General features: G+C 37.2%; 1 protein-coding gene across 2 annotated transcripts in view; it reads right to left on the bottom strand.

Annotated features, from left to right (window-relative positions):
- The window catches only part of RTKN2 (rhotekin 2), a 157,697-nt gene that overhangs the window by 61,598 nt on the left and 76,511 nt on the right, over nt 1–19,588 (bottom strand). Inside the window, exon 13 of one of the 2 annotated variants that reach the window (XM_074374070.1) lies at nt 629–19,210. The exons of the other annotated variant lie outside the window; for it this stretch is intronic. Within the exon in view, the coding sequence (XP_074230171.1) occupies nt 19,206–19,210 (5 nt within the window). The 3' untranslated portion in view covers nt 629–19,205. Of the gene's footprint in view, nt 1–628; nt 19,211–19,588 lie in introns of those variants that run through there. 2 annotated transcript variants of the gene reach the window in all.

A 19,588-nucleotide genomic window follows, 5' to 3' on the forward strand; every position in this document is an offset into this window, starting at 1 on the left:
ACTGAACACACGGGGACATATAGGCCTGTCCTCTCAGCCTGTCACCAAGACAACTTTAGAGGACAATAATCACTTCAGAGCTGCCTCCTGTGCTGGCCAAGTTCTCACCAAGGCTTGCTTCCGCCTCCTTCTCTTCCCAGGTGTTCATCTCTAACACACATCTTGTCCCCACAGTCTGTCTCATCATTTGCCTCCACAGAACCCGACCTGCCATGCAAAACAAATGCATACCGTATACCCATCTCAAATCTTACTACGGTGCATTGCCTCAGGGTGTTACAAGTTTCTGGGTGGCAGTAAGACAATTCAAGATACTCATCTTGATGTTGCTGTAACAAAAAGGTCCCTATTCCCATTTACTTCTTTTTATAAACCAGGTTTCTCAGTCTTTTTGTATATAAACACCAAACATAAGAACAGATTTGGTGCTGAACCCCATCTCATTCTAGCATTAAGTAATGTTCATCCATGCATACATGAACTAATTGCAAAAATAAACCCCCATCTATCTCATACAGGTATGCATTCAAAATAAAACTTTATGTTTAATAACTATTCATAACAAATTTACAAGTATATTTAGGTTGTTTTAACCAATTTTTCCAGAAGAATTTTAACACATATGGTCTACGGTCACAGGAAATAAACTTTGTATTTTAATTTATGTTGCAGAGAAATCTGAAAGCGTGATGAATAAAACACTTTAAATCAAACATTACATTCAAGTAAAATTTTGTGGGAGAAAAGGAATTAAAATATGAGTTCAAGGAGAAAAAGAAAGTAAAATTTTTGTTTGTCAGATAAAAACTTGCTTGTGTATCTTTTTATGATTGATGGTGGTTATCAAATTGCTATGGGGTTTAAACTATTGGAGTGATGTAAATTTCTTATTTTAAAAGGTCACCATTTCCAGTACAATACTAAATTACCTTTTAAAAATAACTATTAAGCACACTATTACAAGTTTTAGATGTTAACCTAAAAATCTGATAAAGGGTACATAGTTTTCGAGAAATTTTTTAGGCAGTTCATGAGTAAAAAGTTTGACTACCACTAACTTGCATTGTCAGCTGGCACCAGTAGGCATTTCAGTATGATTCCTGCTTTAGCTAAACAACTGAATATCTTTCTGCTAAAACCTGTGTTAATCCCCAAGTGCAGCTTCTGGGAGCATTATCTCCCCCAGATCTCTGAGGATCCAACATATCTGCCGCGGTGGGAGGGGCTGACATACAGCCTCTTCTGATTTCAACAAAAGTTCTTCAAAGGGCGGGCCCCAGAAGAATGCTCTGAGGGGCAAGGGAGAGATCTACTTACAAACTCCCCCAAAGGAATTTAAGAGAAGTGGCTTCGGCGACACCCTCCCTCCACCCTCACCCCAAGCTTTCTCCCTCTTCTCTATGTAGGTGTCATTACAAGCAGGTGGAGGAGAATGAGACATCTGAGGAGAATGCATTATCTTTTGCACCATTCCTGTTCCTTCCAAAATAATACCTATAACAATGATTGGCATTTATTAAGAGTTCGCTATGTGCCAAGGGGAAAAATGAATTATCTTAACAGCTGGCAACAGAATTCCTCATAAGAAGGGAATCGTCTTTGCAAATCTCTTCATTAGCCCCCTTATGGGCTGATTCTAAAAATCATCCAGAAGATACAGAAGAAAAGCAAGAAAAATTTGGTGAGAAGTTATGACAAATAATAACAGCCAACACCTGTATAAATGCTTACTATGTGCCAAGCACTGTTTAAAGTCTCCATATACAGAAACGCATGAAATCTTCAGTCACTCTGTTATCCTCATTTTAAAGATAAGGAACTTGAGGAATAGACAGATGTCTCAGTGCCAGAGTCTGTGCTCTTATCCACTATGATCTTAACTACTGCACTATGCTATATCAGAACATTTTTATAAAATGATAGTAATTAAACCAATATGGTGCCATTTCATCACAGAGTAAGGAAATAGAACAGAGATCCGAAACAGACCCATATATTGAAAATTAACGTATGATAATTAGGCATTTCAAATCAGTAGCAAAAATGAAAATAAATTTCTACTTCACACCTAAACCAGATAATATTCCAGATGGATCAAATGTATAGAAATGTAAATGCATCAAAATTTTTAAGTTCTAGGAGAAAATATTGGAATATTTTTATAATGTTGGCATTTCCTTCTAGGCATATGAATCTATATCTCTTTAAAAAAGATTTTTACTTTTAGCTACATAAATAGTAATGTATATGGAAAAATATACACTAAAATCTAAATTGGAAGAAAAACAATACTCTCAGAAAACATTGCAAATACATAATAAACAAAGAGACAGAAAACTAATATATAAAGAGCTTCTATAAATCAACAAGAAAAAAACCCCAAACTACCCACTAGGATAAGAAAAGAAAGAAATACAAACATGAATTCACAGAAAAATAAATGTAAATGGCCAATTAATATAAATTAACTTTATATATAAATAGATGTACAATCACATCAAAAGCCAAAGATGTGCAAAACAAAAAATATGGCATATCATTTTTAAAGAAAAAATTAGCAAATATTAAAATGTTTGAATACATGGTAGATGGAAAACTCTAAAATCTTGTTGGCATATTTGTGGCAGTGTAAGTGGCAAGCCTTCCAGAGGGAACACTGGCAGTAGTATTTCAACCAAAAATCCACACAAGTTTCTCCCACTATCCGAAAGTAGAGCATTCCTAGGAAATCTTTCATAAGCAGAAATGGCATAGAGTGGAGAAGCAGTTACCTTAGGACACATCTCGCTAACGGATGCACAAAATAAACTGTGATGAAGCATAGATGCTCACAAAGTCAGTTCAAGCTATGGCAGCTTGATGCTGAGATGCTGAGTGCAGTCCCCAGGAAGGAGCTTGGCAGGGCCACTCTCACAGCTTAGAGTGCACTGCACATCGTCTCTATAACGGCTCACTGCAAAACACATTGCTGACTGCTATTTGCAATATCCCTCCTCTTTTTTTCGTAAAAGCAAAAATCCTCTTTGGATTTCTTTCACTTATCAAAAACAGGTACTAGTGTAGGTGTTTCATTAAAGTGAAATAGCATAAAGCGAACTTCAGAAAAGCAGGGAAAAACTTGTACTCCCTTTGTTCTTGTAATTATAGGAAAGATTATCATGTCTCCAATGTTCAAGAACATGGCATGAATCTACATTTCCCTCCTGGGCCAAATTTCTGTGTCAGAGCCCTCCATAATCTGGGCCCACCTACCCATTCCGTCCTATGCCCATATGAATCCGTCACCCCAACTTGACAGGTCTCAGTGTCACCTCCCCCATTCCTTTGACCATGCTGTTTATCCTCTCAAAGGACCTTACTCTTTCCTCTTCCCACCTGTTTCAAGGCCAAGCCCAAGCTCCACCTCCTTAATGATGTCAGGTCCTTAGCACAGCCCCTGACACCAAGTTAGGGCTCAATAAATGCAAGCTTTTGTTACTTTAGTATTGTTAACCCTTAAACATCTACTCTCTCAAGTGACTCCCTAATTACTTTGGGTGTTTTTTCTTTATAATGAGGTTGAAAGTTTCTTAAACACAGGAAATACTCTGGGCCTCCCATATAAAGGCAGTACAGTTTACAGGGTTTTAACATCAGACAGATCTGGGTCGGAACTTGATCAGTTATTCTACCTACATTTTAAGTTATTTCTCTTTTATGCACTGGCCCATAAAATATGCTAAATCAATTGTTACTATAATTATTATGGTTGCTTATCTGCTGTCAGCATCATATTTGTCCCATCACATCAATGCCAAAATAGAATCAAACTCATAGAAAGTGGTCAGTGACCTCTTCTTACAAGTTGATTGGCTTGGTCCAAATTGTCATGTGTTCTATCAAATGCACTTCAAGTGACACTTCGTGTGCTTGTGTGTTTTCATTCATTCATTCATCTAAGATGAACTCCTCTTAGTTTGCTTTTAAGCCAGCTAGCAACTATTCTCAGTTCAGAACTAGCCAAAGAATCAATCTTGACCCAGTTGCCAGGAAACTCTGTTTTTGGAGCAGAAGTTAAGAATCAATTTCCCCATGCGTTAAGGAACATATATTTAAGTAAATGACTTCCTCAGAAGTATCGATTCATTCCAAAAGCATTTAAATAATATGGAAACAAGAGTTTTTTTATGTGGAAGCTGTGTCTTGACAGTGAAGTAGACATGCACTTAAGAAAAACATATTTACATGTATAATCTATATCTTGTTCAGAAAGAAAATACTTTAATGTAGTAATAGGACTATTTATGTAATGAAATCCTCATGGGCTATTGCATAAATAATGATTCCTGAACTGTATGAATGTTTTTATGTGAAATCTGCCTTTGTGAACTTTCATAAGAATTTGGTTTTGTGATTCCATCAAAGGCTGAATTTATATTAGCAAATGTAGCTTTGTGAAGACATTTTCTAATAGAAACATAATTAGAAACACATTTTCTCATAAGATGTGTTATGAAAATGCTTGTGCCTCTCCATGGCCTAAATGTCTTGCAAAGGATTTTCTTGGTCAGCAACTGGCTTCACAAGCATTCTCGGACATCAGCAAGCCCTGCTCCAGGAAGGGATGCCAGCCAGCCTGTGAAATGTTTCTGTAAGAACTTTTGGCTGCCTTAACCGCCTAAAGCAAATGTTTGTTTGCTGCAGTACGTGAATCAAATGCTTTTGTGTGAAAACACTTGCTAGAGAAACAAATGTTTGTTTTGGTAATCGACATTTGGACTGTTGGAACATTACCACTTAAGATATTGGTTTGAGAAATATACATTTAATTTGGAAAGCACCAGTTAGGATCAAGCATGTGACACAAATATAGGCTGTAAGGAAATGAGGTTGAAATTGGACCCAAATTTTTCACTTCCCCTTGTCAGATCTGACTAGGAAAATGGTGCTTTGTTTTACATGTTGCCATGTAATGTTACTGAGCAACAGAATAAAAGAAAAAGTGATTTACTTCCTTCTGGAAGTGTATAACTTATAAATTATCAAGGATGGCAGCAAGAATCTATTTATCTGGTATTAATATTTAAATGCCACTTTCCTCTTGAATGTACCACATGCTCCATATCAATCTTTTAGATTAGGCTTAGTACAAATTGATGTGTCCTAAGTGGAGGATTTCTCCTTATAGTTCACTTTTGATTATCCATGATAACTGGCAGGAGAAAAGGTACAGATACTCCAAAACAGCAGGTGATACAGAAATAAGCTTTGGCTTCAGAGAGCATTACATTTTTTAGCAGCAGAAAGAAATTAATTACATTTTAAGGGAGAGAGGTAGGTGTTGCCAGAGGGTCATTTATATATTAAATATTATATTTGGTCATAGATAATCCCTAAATAGAAAATCTATAAAAAGTATATAGTAAGGTTGAGGCTGCACACTAGAGCAAAAATTTTTTAATTAAAGTATTTTATTTCCTGTACATCTTAAATCATATTTTTAGCTCTGGTAAAAGCCAGAAGTTTTTATATTTGAGTTTCTTTTTTGTGAAAATAAACTGCAGGATCCAGATTCATCAGAAAATTTATGAGCTGATACCTATAATCAAATCACTATGTACTTAATAATAAAATTATAGCCCAAATACTTTGCTGCTGGCCTCGGTCCTATTTGATCATTAGCTGAAAAAAAAAATCATACTTTGAAGTAGAGAAAGAAGCCAGAATCAGTTCAGCATGGCCTAATAGGAGGATTATTTATTTGAACAGTGACAAACATGACTCTGGATCCTGAATCCACCCATTGCTGTGTTCGTTTGTAAATTTCATTCTACTGTTGAGAAAGATAAGTGATATAATTCATGGGAATGTGAAGTACTTTGAGCTCCCCAGAGCTTAATAATTCAAAGTAGTACAGTAAATTCCCATTTATTCTGAATCCAAACTACCAGAAAGCTCAACTAACGATAACTTTTTGTACAATTTATAAAATGGTAATGTCCCTGGAGCATTAAAAGATTTTAAATTCTTTTGAATAATCACAGAAAGATTAAATTTTGTTCAGCATAATTCTGTGGTAAGAATGTTTGATAGAGTTCTAATTCTTTGAAGATAGTAATTAATCCATATGTAGCCTATGGTAATTCTTCTTTTTAACTTCACTATAAAAGTAGTATCTTTGCATTTCCAGGAAACTGGTTTTGTGTTTCTAGCCTAATCATACGCTGAAATGTACAGCACATCATAAAATTTTTAAAGTTTGATAACAGATCACATGTGTCCTACTTGATTAGCTATAAGCAATTCATGTGGTTTCAAGTAAGGGATACCCACTTAAGCTGGCTAAAGGGAAAGATATTATTTATTACTATGATATTGGGCTCTTTCACAGAACCCAAGCTGGTGCTCAGGGATAAACTGGAACCAAGCTGGAGGTCTGCGGAAACCCTAGAAATTTATGTTTTCACTCGGCCTCTCATGTCTACTTCTCTTTATGTATCTGCTTCATTCTTTTCTCAGTCTGCAAACCAATTTCTGCTCTTCTTCCCTCTACTAGGTAGAAAGTTGGGCCCTATGTGGTAACTGACATCATGTATCATGGGATCAGGCGTTGGAGAGACATCAATACTATTTTGGCCCCATTTGAATTGTAACAGAATAAGATTGGCCTTGCTGGAGTCAGGCATCCATTCAGCCTCTCCATCTCCCAACCTACCTATTCCCCAATACACTGATTGGGGAGGAGAGAAGTCATAGCCTAAGTAAATAAACAACCCCTGTGGGTAGAGAGAGGGACAGCTATCAGAGAGAGGTGGACTCAGTGTAAGCTGAAAGACCTAACACTATTACTTCTTAAACTTTTTGGTCTCAGAATTCCTTTATAGTTTTAAAAATTATTCAAGACCCCAAAAGGGTGTTTATGTGCATCACAGCTATCAATATTTACTGCTAGAAATTAAAGCTGAGAAAAATAAAAATATTTAATTTTTAATACATTAAAAATAATAAACCTATTATGTTAACGTTATTAACATTTTCATTAAAAAATAACTTATATTTTTCTAAAATAAAAAGAAATTAGTGAGAAAAGTAGCACTATTTTACTTTTTTGCAAATCTTTTTAATGTCTGGCTTGATAAGAAATAGCCTGATTCTCAAATCTGCTTTTGTATTTAATCTGTTTTGATACGTTATTTCGGTTAAAGTATATATTGAAAACTGGCCTCATACAGATACATACTTGGTACAGGGAGGAGTATTTTAGTAGCCTTTTAATATAACCATAGATAATCTTTTACACTACAAAGATAATCATTTTCTACATTAAAACTCAACGAGATAGTTGCAGTCTAGAATCTGAAATGGTATCCATGAAAATTTGGTGCTGTTACAGTAGCATCCATTGGTTTATCTTGCAGTCTTACCCAGGCATGATTTTGTAACAACATGCATTGGTCATTTGGAAAATACTCGTTGGCTGAGTTATGCATACTTTCCAAATGTTGGTGCATTTCATTATACAATATACACATTTTCTAATATCACTACCAATCTCATCAGAAAAGTTTTTAAGTATTGGGAAATTGTCACATTCATGGTGACAGATACTAGTTTTCCAAAATTCTAATTTTCACTCGAAAGCTTAAATTTCAGCATTGGCAACAAATATTGTCAATTGCATGTCTTGTACAGACAGACTGACTTCATCCATTTTTGAGAAAATGTCTGCCAAATAACCAAGTCTGAATAACTATAATTTGTCTGTCAGTTGTTCTTTTAAGTAAGAATGTTCCCTGAAAAAAAAAAAAGTCTAGATGAGCTCACAACTCAAGCAACCACACAAGTACTTTTCCTCAGGAAAACTGTCATACCTCGGTACAGAGAAGTGCTTTATTCATAATTCCTATTTCATTAGACAGGATATTAAAAACACATGTAATTAAGGGTCAGTATTTAATAAAATTAATAATTTTTAACTGACTTATCAAGGACAAAACTGTCTTAACAAAGGTCTCTCCCTTGCCCCCAGCCCAGCATGGTGGTGAAGAATATCGTGACTACTAAGTATAGTCTGGTGTTCCTGCGAAGGTGCCACTGGTGCCACTGGTGTTATCCATTAGTGGGGTTTTTTTTTGTTTTTTTTTTTTTACTATCAGTATAAATGTCAACATAGTGAACAAGGCAAATTATGTTTTTAGTGTTATTATGAAAGCTTGCTTTCTCATATTGCTTGAAAGGGTCTCAGAGACCCCCAACTACCACTGCTGCCAAGGACCACACTTAGAAAATCACTGCTATATACCAACCTGCTGAATGTCCATTCATATTCACTGAAATCACTGAGAAATTGAATCTTATTCTTTTGGTATAACATCTTGGCAACAAGAAAATGTACATCCAGATTAAATGGGAAAACACCAAATTTTAAAAATTATAAAGACATTATAACTTTTTAGTAATCAGTTCTGGGGAGAATTTTAAAACTCAGACTGGTAAAGTTGGTAAACAACTTCAGAAATTGTGGAGTTCAATACAACCTCCAGTGGAAGAATATTTAGAACAATAAATGCTATGACTTCCGTTTGACGGGTTACTTTGCAGGAACTGAGATGGCTATGGATGGAGCCATGTGATATGCTAATTTCCCAAATCACATAAAGGTAAAAATGCAAGAAAATCCTTAATTCTTAAGCCACCACAGATTTGTGAGTTAAAATAATAATTAAAAAAATTTAAAAATCACACAAAACTAAATTTTCAAAGGAAGCAGTTACAACACGTGGTATCATTTTGAGATCACCACTGTGAATTTACTAAAATTCAAGAGATACAGGGCCAAAGAAAGGGTGGGTTAATCCAGGCTCAACAATTAGCCAGCTATATAACCTTGAGCAAGTGAGCCTCTCAGACCTGTTTTCACACGTGTAAAATGAAAGCAGTAGTCCATACCTCACAGTCTTACTGTATTACATGAGCTAATTACAACCTATTATAAGTGCTAAACAGTACCTGGCACATAGCAGATACTCAAAAATGTTATTTCTGTTTTAACAGGTAGGCAGTGATACAGCAGAGAAACCCTCTTTTACTAAACACCCTAAAAGAACCATAAAAACAACAAGAATTATTACTAAGCATTGGTATGCCAACAAAAGGTGAGAAAATGTAGTAGTAGTAGTAGTAGTAGTAGTAGTAGTAGTAGTAGTAGTAATAATAACAATAATAATACTCTGTTAATCTAAAAGAAGGCAAAACAAGAGGAAGAGGGGAACAATGTATCAAATAGAAAACAAACAGCAAAATGAAAGACTGAAACTTTATCATATAAATAATCACCTTAAAGGTAAATGATCTAAATAAACATCCTAATTAAAAAGCAGAGATTGCCAGACTGGATTAAAAAGCAAGATCTTAACTATATAATGCTTACATGAAACTTGCTTTGAATAAAAAGAACCAATGAGGTTAAATGTGAAAGGACGTTAAAGGTTGAAATGAGATGTACCATGCTAACATTAATCAAAAGAAAGTTAGAGTGTCTATGTTAATATCAGACAAAGTGAATTTCAGAGCAAAGACTGTGAGAGGGAGAAAGAAGCTCATTTTGCAAAGAACAAGGGATCAGTTCATCAGGAGGATATGAAAATCCTAAACTTTTATGAAACTAGTAATATTTTTTAAAATATATGAGAGAAAACTGATAAAACTTCAAAGATAAATAAATCAATCCACAATTACAGCTAGGAATTTCAATATCCCTCTCTCAGTAATTGACTAAACAGGTAGATAAAAGGTAGAAAACGGGTACATAGAAGACTTGAACAACACAATCAACCAACTAGACTTAGTTGATATTTATAGAACACTCCACCCAATGACTGTAGAATACATTCTTTTCAAGTGCACATGCATGTAACACTTATCAAGACACCACACTTCTAGTCCATAAAACAAATCTCAATACATTTAAAAGAATTCAGGCTACGCAAAGCATGCTCTTTGACATAGTGGTATTAAATTTAAATCAACACCAGAAAGATCTGTAGAAAATCTCCAAGTGTTTAGAAATTAAATAATACTCTTCTAAATAATCTATGATCAAAAAATAAATAAAAAAGAAAAATTAAAAGTATTCTGAATTGAATGAAATGAAAACAGTACTATCAAAATTTGTAAGATGCTGCTAAAGCTGTACTTAGAGGGGAATTCATGCACTAAATGCCTGCAGTGAAAAAAAAAAAGAGCAGTCTCAAATTAGTGACCTCAGCTTCCACTATAAGAAACTAGAAAATGAAGAGCAAATGAAACTCAAAGTAAGCAGAAGGAAAATAATACAAAGTTAAGTAGAAACTGATGACTTTGAAAACACAGACACAATTAAAAATCAATAAAATAAAAGCTGATTTTTTGCGATCAATAAAATTAATAAATCTCTAGCCAGACTGATCAGGAAAAATAAGAAAAGAAACAAATCATCAATGTTATGTCAATAAATTTGACAACCTAGATGAAATGCATAAATTCTTTGAAAGACACATACATATGTCAGCATATACACCTATATTCCATTATGTCAGCAGAGAAAGCAAGAAGCAAGAATACCTCAGTAACAATGGGCACAGTGAGCTACTAGATTTTGGTTTCTAACACTATTCCCCAATAGAAAGGAACCAGAGCTCCTTGAAGGAAATGGCTGATTTTAGGACTGAGGCAGGAAATGTGCAGATGAGCCTGGAGAATTTTTGTATTACCAGAAAATGAGAAAGTGCTCAAATAAAAACACAATAATTGAGGTGTGTCAAAGGAATACAGGGCCAACTGAAATAGCTGAGGCAGTGTTTGTCACATCTTCTATTGTGAATTTACTTTTTTCCTTCTTCCCAAACTATACTCTCTGGAAGGAAGTCACTACGAGTTGCCCAGTTTATGAAGTGGGGCGTTATGCTTCACCTCCATGAGAAAGGAGTATCTACATAAAATTTAAATGTGTGTATCTATATCTGTATCTATCTATCTATAGATACATTATATTGGAATTTCTCTCCTCTTCTGTTTATTCACTTATTTATGTCAGTATGAATCTATGAATAGTTATTTTATACTTTGTGTTATAATCCAAGACTACTTTATTTTGTTGCTCTCATGATTCCAGCTTTGGCTATCAGAGGCACTTCCTTATTTCCTGGTGCAGTAAGATGTACCAGACTCATCTTGTGCTGTCCTTATGCCAGCAACAGAATCAGTCATTTCTACAAGGAGCTCTGGTTCCTTTTAGTGGAGAAGAGTATTTAGAAGCAAGATCTGCATACTCACTACCTTCATTGCTACTGGGAGGTCTTTAAATTTGGGCCTTCTGAGTGGACAGGGCTAGGGTATAGACAGATGTATAATAAAAATGAGTGCATAGCGACACCTCTAATTCCGAGCCAGCATGACAGGATATATTCTACTCTCCCTTTCCATACTTCTAACTCCCTTCCCCAAAAGTGAGAAACACGGCTCCCATTATCCTTAATATATTTACCCATTTGCTCAGGCCTAAAATGCACAAAAGATTGTTTCAGTGGAATACAACAATGCAGCACATAAAGATAATGAGTTCAATCTCTGTAACAGAGGCAGTAGAGGAAGGAAGTTAAGCATAGCTCTGGAGTCAGACCTTGAATCTATCATTTCCAAAGTGTTTAACATTGGGTAAGTTATGTCATTTATTCAAGCCTCAACTTCCTCATCTATAAAATGAAAACAATGTTATCTACCTCATTGGGTTGTTGTAAAATGTTGTTAAATTTTATGGTGGCGATAGTAAGTATTCAGTAAATGGGAGCTAAATGTTGCTTCCAATATCCTCTTTAATATACTACATACAGTGAAAAAAAAGAAAAGAAAAGAAACAAAATAGCCTAGACATTTTCTAGCCTATTACCAAAAGAACTGTTAACAGAGGGATAAATACGAGAGTCATTTTTCATGGCACAACTTTCTGTGTTGTTTAAAAATTTTGCCATGTATTTATGTTACTTTTATATTTAGAGAGCCAAACTTCATTTTAAAAGGTTACTTGGTTAATCAAAAGGTTGATTTAACATCTGAAATAAAAAGTTTGAAGCCAATGTCTGTAAAATTGGTTTTCCTGAGATGCAGTGCAGAGCACCCTCTGTCCTGGCCAGCCTTGGAGGTTGGCCCTACAGGCAGCATCATGGCCACAGTAAAGGTCTATTCCTGTTCTTTTATAGCATCGGAAAGAAACACTGATCTGCTAGTAATGTTCTCTTCATTATGTTCTCTATTTATTCATTCACTGAACAGATGTTCACTGAGCACCTAACTTGTTCCAAGCACAACTGGAGGCACTGGGGATAAAGCAGTCAACAGACCAATAAAAAAGTTCTTGTCCTCATGGACTTACACTCTAGCACAGGTATGCTTCATGTACCTATTTCTGCTTAATTACCTCAAAACATAGTGTCTTCAAAGAAACTTTGTATTTCCTCACAATACTATGAATCGAAAATTCAGGGCCTGGCTTGACAGCTCTGTTCCCTGTAGTGTTGAATGATGGGTCATTCACTTGAGTCCATTCAGCCGGTGGCTGTGATGGGCTAGGAAACTCAAGAAGCTTTTTTTCAATCTGGAGGAAGACTTTACCCATGTCTGGAGACTTGGGGTACTCATCCATAGGTGGCTTCTCTTCACTGGGCTAGTCTGGCCTTCCTAACAGCTTGGTGGTAGTCTCAGGGTAGCTGGTTTTCTTAAATTGTTGTTCGTTTCTAAGAGGAAGCATTCCAAACATGGAAGACAGAAGACCAGATTCCAGTGGAGGGAAAACAGACTCCATTTCTTGGTGGGGGTCGGGGGGGGGGCAGCACATAAGTCACATTAGTAAAGAGTATATGAGATAGAAGTTAATGTAGTTATCTTTGGAAGCAATCTACCTCAGAGAGATTAGTCACTAATAAGACAAATAAGTGAAAGTGAACTCTAAGGAAAAAAACTAAAGCAGGGAAGGTTGTATAAAGTATGAGCTTGGAGATAAGAGTTGCAATTTTAAGTAGGATGCTAGTGAAGGACTCACTAAGAAAGTTACATTTAAATTAAGACTTGAAGGAAGTGAGGATAACTGGGGCAAGGACATTCCAGGCAGGAGAAACAGCAAGTGCAAAGGTTCCAAGGCAGGAACATGCCTGGCATACTCAAGATAGCAAAAAGGCCAGCGAAAAAGCAAAGAGAGTGAGACGTTTTGAGAAAAGCAGGAGATGAAGTCAGAGAGGTAAGGGGTCAGCAGATCACGTAGCATCTTGCAGGTCATTTGGCTTTTACTGTGAACTGAATGGGGAGCCTTTGGATGGTTTTTGAGTATGGATAAGACAACTGACTCATGTTTCCACAGGCTCCCTCCGTCTGCTGCACTGAGTACAGGCAACTGGAGGCTGGAGATAAGTGTGGAGACCACACTGCAGCAGTTCAGGCAAGAGAGGGTGGCGGCCTGAATTCCGGGGGAAGCAAGAGGGACGCTGATAACTGGTTGGATTCTGGATTTATCTTTAACATACAGCCAACAAGATTGGCTGATGGATTGGACATAGAGTGGGGAGAAAAGAGAGAAGCTGAAGATGATTTAAAGATTTTTGACTTGGGCAACTGGAAGGATGAACTGGGCATAAACTGAGACCATCAGGATTGGGACAGAATAGCAGAAAGTCATGTTAAGTTTGGATTGACCATTAGATTTCCAAGTGTAGCTATTTAATAGGAAGTGGAACATATAGTTGCATGAGTGTGTGTGCAACATGTATACATGTACATACATTTAAATGCACAGAAAGTTTTTTGGAAACATATATTAAAAACTGTTAATGGTTCCCTCTGGGTAACGGGACTCTTCAAAAGTGGCACTGTCAGATGTGAGAGGAAGGAGTAAAATATATCTTTTGTTTGTTTTTAAAATGTAATACCCCTCGGTACCATGTATTTTAAAAGGGCTACTCCTTCCTCTCATATATACACATGTGTGTATATATACATCTATAAAACATGTCCTATATTACTTTTATGACTAAAAATTACATAAAATTTCTGTGATTGGTGAAATGAATCAAGTCATCACAAATAAGTCTCAACAGGAAAGCTTGTGTTGGACCAGGTTATCAACAATGTCCTTTCAAGCTCTGATACTGATTTCTACAACTGGGAATTAACTGCAGATTCTTACCCCCACTTCCTCCTCAGGCTTCTGTGAAATTTGAAGTGTGTAAACAGCCTCTTTAATTCACTTGCCTCATCCTGAAAACAGTACCAAGAGCTCTCAGTGCTTACCTACCTCACAGGAAATTTGAGGTTGCATTAGATAAGGTGTTCAAATATTTTGAGTTACCACAAAGACAGGTGCTCATGTAGGCAGGATATTATGAATCCTGGAATATTAAAAGACAGAGTAAAAAGAAGCTGTTTCCGCTGTTTGATCACATAGGCATTTTGGTACTCTTGAACTATTACTCTTCATTTAGTCTGCCGTAGAGTGAGTGTTTCTCCCTAAACAGTATTCATTTAGCATTTTTGTTCATGCCTTCTGTCAAACAAGATTTCCTCAGCCTTTGATTTTTATAAAGATTTACTTGACTTTATTCTTCAAAGCATTTAATTCAAAGTTCACTCTATCAGTGGGTGGATTAGTTGAGTAACTGAAATACCAGTGTTGAATGCCGTAATAGTCTGTTACAATATTTCTCTTTGCAGGAGATGTACTTACCAAATCATGCACTAATGAACAATGAAGGGACTGTCTAAATAGCAGATTATCTTTAAAAGAAAGTTACTAGCAAACGCTGAATGGAAAATAATAAACAGAGACAGCTCTACAAAATGTTCATTCAGTGCCTCTTAAGGATTCTTCTAAGGCCATTATTGTGTGTTGGGTACTGTATTAGGTGCTAGGAATACAAGAAGAAAACACATGTCTTTTCCCTCATGAAGCTTATATTCTGCCAAAGAAATGCCACACTGTATTTTAGGATTTTGTGTAACTATTGTAATGAAGTATTTAAAATGCTGTGAAGAGGAATTTGAAGGTCGCTGGCAAAAATCCATTTCTGGAGATTATGTAATTGATTATTGTTATTTTGAAAAAAGTCACCTTTAGTCCCACAAAGGTGAGGAGAAAACCAGAAAGTCACTGCCAGTCAGAATCACAAAGGGTAGTCAGAGGAAAGGCTGCAAGTTTCAATAAAGATGAGCCATCTCTGTATGTTAAGATGAACTTTCTTAGAACTGGAACTTACAAGAAATCAGGCTGAAGGCTCTAAGCATAACCGACCTAAAAATTAAACTCACAAAAATTATGTCAAACAGAGGCTGGATATTCATGGATATTATGGGTTGGGGGGAGTGCTTCTGCCTTGGGAAGAAGGTTGAAGTACACTGCCTTCGAGGTTCTTTCCTAGCCTAAGTACAGTAATTGTGAAGTTATGTATTCTCTAGAGAAAGATTTCTCAACAACAAAATAACACCCAAGATGATAATATTCTATTTATATTTTATAATAATTTAACAATGATCTCAAGCCAGAGATGAGTAAAGAAAACAAACAGGCCTTGTTAATTACTGAAGAGAGGATAGCAGTATAGCTTTTACCAGATATTCTTTTGCCTGAAGCTTATTAGAAATCTCACCATTCACTGGTCAAATGCTCGTCAAATTTAACAGGTAAACCACTGATTTGTCAATGATCAGTCGAGGGCTGCCACCACCATCACCATCACCATCACCATCCCCAGCTCCCCAAGAAACCTTGCTAAAATCTTTCAATTGCTTTTGCCTCCCTGTTCTAATTAATTTACCACCCACATTATGAGTTAAGCGCCAGCTTCAGATGATTCTTGTTTTGCCATGGTAATTTAACTTGCCACTCCTTGCTTCTATAATTTATCATAGATATGACCTCCACAGTAAAAATGAAAACTCACATTTTTGATTGGCAGCCTATCCACGTTGATTGGCACTTAGGCACTGAGCTCTAAGCTAATAAGCATTTGATTGCATCAGTTCCTTCAGCTCTGATTCAAAAAATGCTTCTGGTAAAGACTTGCCGTACTTTCAAATTGTGGTGAGACATCAAAGGAGGAGCCCTTGGGTTGGCTTTTGAGGAAGAGTCCAGGTTTACCTAACATCGGAATTCATTTATATGACCACTGGCTCCTCACCGTTTAGTCACCCCAAGCTGGGTTGTCTCCTAGTGTATCAGATATTTCTTATGCTTAGAACAACCTCAGTGGTTGGCACAGTAATATCAGTCTTAGTAGTTAACATTTATCGGACACTTACTACTTTCTTGGAATGCTACAGATAGCTTTATGCACAGTTTCTCATTGAACCCTTGCAACGACCCTCTGAAGAAGGCTCTATTGTTACCATTTTACAGGGACTGGGGCTTAGCAGAGTCAGGTACTGGCCTAAAGCCGGCTAGTGTAGGCAGCACCCCTGGGACTGGAATCCAGGGTGGTGTGCTTTCAGCGCGGCAATGGATGGAGACTGTAAGACATGACTGACTACGGGAGGGACCTGGGTCATCACACCTTTGCCCTTCTCTACTCCATGCCTGATTGCCCTGTCTAGAGAATCTCACTCTTACCCATCTTAACATATAAGCATTTATCTTGTACTTGTTTTGTCTTACATTAAGGAAATATCCTACAATTCGGTTAAAGTTTCTACTTAATGCATCCAGATATTGAGAAGTTCCCCCAGACGTTCCTCTCTACATACACACCCATGTAAAGTTTTGCTAAAGGACAAGTTAAATGAGTGATTTCCAGAAACGAGACTGATAAGGAAAACTGCTCCTGACTTGAAGGGGACAAGTACGGAGACACTGCAATGATGGAGGAAGGCAGTGTACAATGAACGTCCCTGTATTCTTCTGATTCCTAACTGGGATGGGCACTTGGCACAACAGGGAATGATGTGTGATTTAAGGAGGTATGTTCTCTCTCAATTCATGGCCCAGGGAATCAGTTGAGGGCTAATTAGTGGGGAATGAAAATTTTTTTGCTGGATTGAGCAATGCTTATTTTTGCCTACTGAGTAATTCAGGACTGAGGAGTCAAAATGTAAGGTTCTAGAAGGCCAATTAATTGAAAAAAGAAAAAAGTGTAGTTAATCTAAAGTTCATCAGCTTCTAAATTGAATGTCTAGCACTACTTCACTAAGACTCAAGCAACGCATTAGATCAGCAGTTTCCAAACTTATCCTGAGTCCCCAAGCTCCTACTGAGAAGTTTCTGGGACTGCTAGCAAGCGGGATGGGTGACAAAGCAGGAGGGGAAGGCCACGGGCTCCTCACTCCCTTCCCACTCCAGGGCAGCTGCACTTTGATCTGTTTTACATATTAAAAGGCCTACATAAAATTTTATTTGGAAATGGGGCTCTGCTGCTGAAACCAAAGTATAGCATTGTACAACTGTCTTTTTAATGCTGGTTATTGATCAGAAAAATACTTGGGTTTCTCTTTTTTTCCTGATACCAATACTAAGCCACATGAATCAACCCAACTAATTTATACACTCCGTGAGGACAGAGACTGATCTCCATTCTCATCCTCATTTGCCAAGGCAGCTGGCAGAGTCCTACCTATGATGGGGACCAGCAAAGCATTGGGTAATACTTGTTTTTTCCCCTAAAATATTATATAAACAGCATAAGTTATCAACTGCTTCACAGGAAGTTCATGGCAGAAAATTAAACATAATATTTTCACTTCAATTGGAAAGGCTTGTGGTACATTTAGTCCAACACTTTCTGAGTTCTCCAGTCTAAGCATTTTCTTTCAGTAATTGATTTGGGTTGAAATCAAGCTCAAGTGTAATCATATCTCCAAACTTCTAATGAATTTACTTTCTTAGGATGTTTGCTGCATGACATAGTAAAGGTGTTGAAATGTACTGAGCACACTATTCTAATTTCCCAGAGAAACTCTGAGTGACCGATTCAGGCATGATGGCAGCTTTGCTCTCATAATTGACCATTTAAAAACACTTTTGGTGTTACAAATTATAAAAACAAGCAAACGAAAACCACCCAAAACAAAATGCTTGGTTGAATTTCCCCCAGGGGGAGCAAGAATCATGGAACCCGTTCAAAGCCCTTGCGTGGACACATGTAAATGAGGTTTGCCCTGGGCCCCTGAATGTTACCTCCCTTCAATCTGTTCGCCCCTCTGTGTCACTCTTTACAGCCCTTCAGGCCTCTCCTTCCCTCTTGCCTACTGAAAAGAGAATCTGATAAACCCTGTCATGCTCAGCGCAGGTGGAAACAATTTAATGTGCCACCCTCTCCTTGCAAAAAGGCTGGCAGTTAAGAAAAATCAAGTCAATGGTGTCACATTAGTGACCTGGATACATTTGAGAAGTTTTTCTCGCCTTCAAAAACTTTTCATAAAGACAGAGGAGGCTTTATCGTCTCTGCACTTTTACACTGACACAGCCTGACTAATAAAATGGCCCCTGCCCTCCGTGAACTCAACACGCAGTGGCGGCATTTACAGGTTACTTGTTTTTCTTCTTCTAGAGACAATTTAATGGTGAGCATAGTCCTCAATACTAATTGTAGCTACTTCTGCCCTTGCTACTCTAACAGAGAATAACTCAGGTGTGATCTGGACGTACCAAGCCCATACGGCAGATTTCTTCAGCTACCAAACAAAAGGGAAATGCTTTAGCCTGACATTCAAGGCCTTCCATGATCTGACTTCACCTGCCCAGTCAACCTTATTTCTCACCAATTCCCTGCCATACACAAACCATTTCAAGCCCTTGGCATACCCTATATTTTTATGCTTTTAAAAGATATCTACTGCTATGGAAGCAAATACCCCAAAAACTACTGGTTAAAACAATAAACATTTATTACCTTATAATCAGTTTTTGTGGGTCAAAAATTTAGGAGGTGCTTGGCTGGGTGGTTTAGGCTTGGAATCTCTCAGGAGTCTGCCATCATGCCTGGGTTTGGGTCTGCTTCTGAGGCTCACTCAAAACTCTGTCCTGGTTGCTGCAGGGAAGTCTCAGTTCCTCTCCACATGGATCTCTTCCAGGATTGTTGGAGTGGAGTTGCTGGCTTCCCTCAGAGTGAGTGATCCAAGAGAGTGTGATCAGGGGTAAGTCATTCTCTGTATCCTAGCCTCACAAGTCACACAGCATCACTTCTACCACACTCTGTTAATCAGAAGTGCATCTCTCAGCCTATATTCAAGGGGAAGAGAATTAGGCTCTAACTTTGAAGACAAATATCAAAGATTTTGTGGGCATATTTTAAACCACCATAATGCTCCTGCCCCACTGTTCAATTCTGTTCCCCTGCTCAGAATGTCCTTTCCCAGATCTGCAGAAGCCAGTCCTACTAGACTTTATATGTACATTGAGCAGCATCCCTGGTCTCTTCCCACCAGATTCAAGCAGCACTCTAAACCCACGTCATGGCAATCAAAAATGTCTCCAGACACTGCCAAATATCCCATGGTGAACACAAATCACTCGTGGTTTAGAACTGCAGTTGCAGATTTTAAATTCTGTAATTCACTTTTCACTCCAATACTAAAGTTTTAATATGTTGATATAGTC

The sequence above is a fragment of the Camelus bactrianus genome, chromosome 11 (genome assembly GCF_048773025.1).
Source record: "Camelus bactrianus isolate YW-2024 breed Bactrian camel chromosome 11, ASM4877302v1, whole genome shotgun sequence".
In the NCBI taxonomy this organism is placed as follows: Eukaryota; Metazoa; Chordata; class Mammalia; order Artiodactyla; family Camelidae; genus Camelus; species Camelus bactrianus.